The sequence below is a fragment of the Sphaeramia orbicularis genome, chromosome 11 (assembly GCF_902148855.1).
Source record: "Sphaeramia orbicularis chromosome 11, fSphaOr1.1, whole genome shotgun sequence".
Classification (NCBI taxonomy): domain Eukaryota; kingdom Metazoa; phylum Chordata; class Actinopteri; order Kurtiformes; family Apogonidae; genus Sphaeramia; species Sphaeramia orbicularis.
In genome coordinates this window covers 46224365-46227460 of record NC_043967.1, presented here as the reverse complement: position 1 = coordinate 46227460, position 3096 = coordinate 46224365, and the positions used below count along the sequence as shown (strand labels likewise).

Below are 3096 nucleotides of genomic sequence, written 5' to 3'. Positions count from 1 at the left end.
CATTTCTGGTGGGACAGCTTTTAATACATCAACTGTCTGTCCATCAGATTATATTTACTTACACTTGTTATATAAATGTTAAGGGTTGAGTCTGGGATGAAGCTTATGTACAGTATGTCTAACATAAGGGATTAAGCTGAAATGGAATAAAAATGCCTGCAATGCTTATTTGCACTGTATGTGGTCTATAAAAATGCATGGCCTTATCTGATTTGTACTTTGTCTAGCAGCCTACAGTCAAAGACAGAACAGATGGGTGTCTTCAAAGTTATATTTGTGAAGATGATAAAGATGAATGATTAACTATTTCACATGTGGCTACGAGTATGAACATCACTGTCTACTGAAAGAGGCCTTTGGTGTAATTGCCAAAGTAGAAGTTTTTTTTTTTTCTGGTAAATAACAGGTTGCCTTTCATCCAGTCTGCTCTAGCAACAGCTTGCAGACATTCATGGGGGGGTGACGTTGCGAGGCACGATGGGGCTGAAGCCAAACAGCACAACAGGCAAAAGCTTACACAAAGAGGACTGCCAGCTCCTTTGCATTTGTTCTAAAGTTATAGAGGCTTTTGAAACCCTATAATGATGCCTTTGGTTGAGCTAGGCTTTGTTTAAACACAGTAGGCACTGACTGAAAATGAGCACAGGCAGCTTTTTAAGGCTCACACAATAGAACTACATTTGCCAACATTAGATTAGTTCAAAATCTTACATTTTCTGACTGGAACAAACCTCTGTGAGGTGGAAAGGCGGTGCTGTATAATGTGCATTTCATGTAGTCGCTACAAAATGACACAGAGGGGATCTGTTCCTTGCACAGTGGAAGCTTTGAGGCGTTGATATAAAGCCCTCAGGCGGTGCGGGTTATGCATAGAGAAAGAATGCATCTTATAGACAAGCACATACTTGCATACCTCCTGACCCTCTCTCTCTGAACCCCAAACTCTCAAACACATTTATTCAAGAAACAAAATGAAGAAAATAGATTCCAATTTAATTATGTCCATAGGGCACAAGTCTGAAAACGGACAACGGAATGTACACTTCTATACAAATAAAATCTGGTCCATCTGTACAGACAAGCAACGATCTCCAGACACACAACAAACAAAATATACACTGTTTACTAGCATTTTGGAGACAAGGCAGACTGAAAACAATGCAAACTGTCAGATTGCTGCTGATGTGACCTTTGGGTTTCATTTGCTGACATTTCAATTATCAGCAAAAGATTACATGATGACAACGTAGCACATCAGCGGAGGTGATGTGTGGAATCAGTTTACCACCAAGCACAGTGACAAGAGTGGAAACCCTGATGAGTGTAATTTAGTTTCAACAAGTTTCTTATGTTGTGAGGCTGATTTTGAACATTTTCCACATTGTGTAAACTCCTCTACTGTCATACTTGACTAATCAAGGAAATGAAACACCATCTCTTACACTCCTCATTAGATGAAGACAAGTGATCCATATCTTATTTTAAAATGTCAGTAAATCAAACTGTGTAAACACAAACAATTCTGCAAAAATGTCATGATGGATGTTCAGATCACATCTGCTAGAAACAAGTATAAGGAGTTCCATCACATCCTCACATTTAGACATTCTCAGTAACAAACAATTTCTGAGCAACACTCAACATTCAAAGTTTCTATCCTGGACTGCAGTGGTCCATGTTTCCCTGCAAGTCTCACGTAAGTTCCTACATAGTCCTTTTCGAGTTCTACATCTTCAAGCCCTTTTTCCTCAAGTCCTCTTTGGCTTCTTTTATCTGCTCCTGTAGTTCTTTCGCTGCCTCTTCACAGTCATTGAATGTGGCCACCCTGTATCCCACAGTAGCTAAGGAGTAGCAGCCAAATGAAACCAGCAGGTACAAAGGCATGGGCCAGGCCACCTCTCTGTAGGTCTGCGGGAGGCTCAGGTCCAACAGGTCGAAAGACACCACAGCCCAGGCGACCAGGACGAACGACACACCGAACAGCCACTCCAGAAGTTTAGTCATGATGGAAGCTGTCTCAGTCCGCAGGTAAAATGCGACCTATAAGAAAAAACTAGCGGTTTAATCATGTATTAATTCAATAAGCCAGAGTTTAGCTAGCTTACTTAGGTAGCACCGTGTTAGCTAACGAGCTACAACACAGAGAGAAACCGACTGAAAGGTGCCGAGTAGTAGCGACAAAACATGATAAATCGATCAGAAGGAAAATATAATGGGTTAGATTTGTTCAATAACCTAGTTGAATATTAGTTAATCACAGTAATCCATTGTAGAAAAGCATCCCATCTATATTTACCTCCTTTCAAACGCCAACTCAGCCTTGCGCAGATTTAAGACGTAACACACCGCAATGTCTTATGGGAAATGTAGTTGTTGTCGAATGGTATCTTTTCTGTCTTTACTTCAGCTCATCTTCTAAAATGATATGAAATTTCAAAAAATAATATTAATGAGAATAAAAAATAGTCGTTTTTATGTTAATTTAAAGATAATAATAATAATAATAACAACAACAACAACAACAACAACAACAACAACAACAACAATAATAATAATAATAATATTTATCAGAAGAAAAATAACTTTTTACAAATTATGTTGTTATCATTAAAAACAAATTAATTGTTGTCTGACAATTGGACATCAAGTTTTGAAGAATGAGATTTTCAAAAACTAAAGAACATACCTTATAACCTCAAGTTTACATTTTACATTGTATTTATCTTACAATCTGCTTTGTTTGTTGCAGTTTCATTTATCATAAGTCAATGAAAAAATATGCAATAGTAGGCTACATCTTTAACTTTTCTATCTATTTATCTCAATTAATGCTTTAATATGTTTTCTTTTTTTTTTAGACCATGAACTTTAAAACTGCTCTTCTAGACTGCTGTCTGATGTATTACGCTGTCAGCGGAGCAAGAGAAAACTGTTTGTTTCAACAACATCTTTAATGAGGCCCCCAGCCAGGCTTTTAACATGCATTGGACCTCTAACTGTTTCTCAGTGTCGTCCTCTTAATTTAGAAAGCTATTTTAATGATTAGATTACCATTAGCACTTGCTGAAAGCTATCCATAAATACTAATGTTATTCC

The 3096-nt window shown here is 37.6% G+C and overlaps 1 protein-coding gene across 1 annotated transcript; it reads right to left on the bottom strand.

The window, feature by feature from the left end:
- Positions 1–972: 972 nt before the first annotated feature.
- Positions 973–2351, bottom strand: dpm3 (dolichyl-phosphate mannosyltransferase subunit 3, regulatory). Its single transcript, XM_030146526.1, has 2 exons — positions 2297–2351; positions 973–2040 (listed from the first exon to the last, which is right to left on the bottom strand). Exon 2 carries the CDS (start codon positions 2002–2004, stop codon positions 1726–1728), a length of 279 nt encoding a protein of 92 aa, XP_030002386.1. The 5' UTR covers positions 2005–2040; positions 2297–2351; the 3' UTR covers positions 973–1725.
- Positions 2352–3096: the final 745 nt, after the last annotated feature.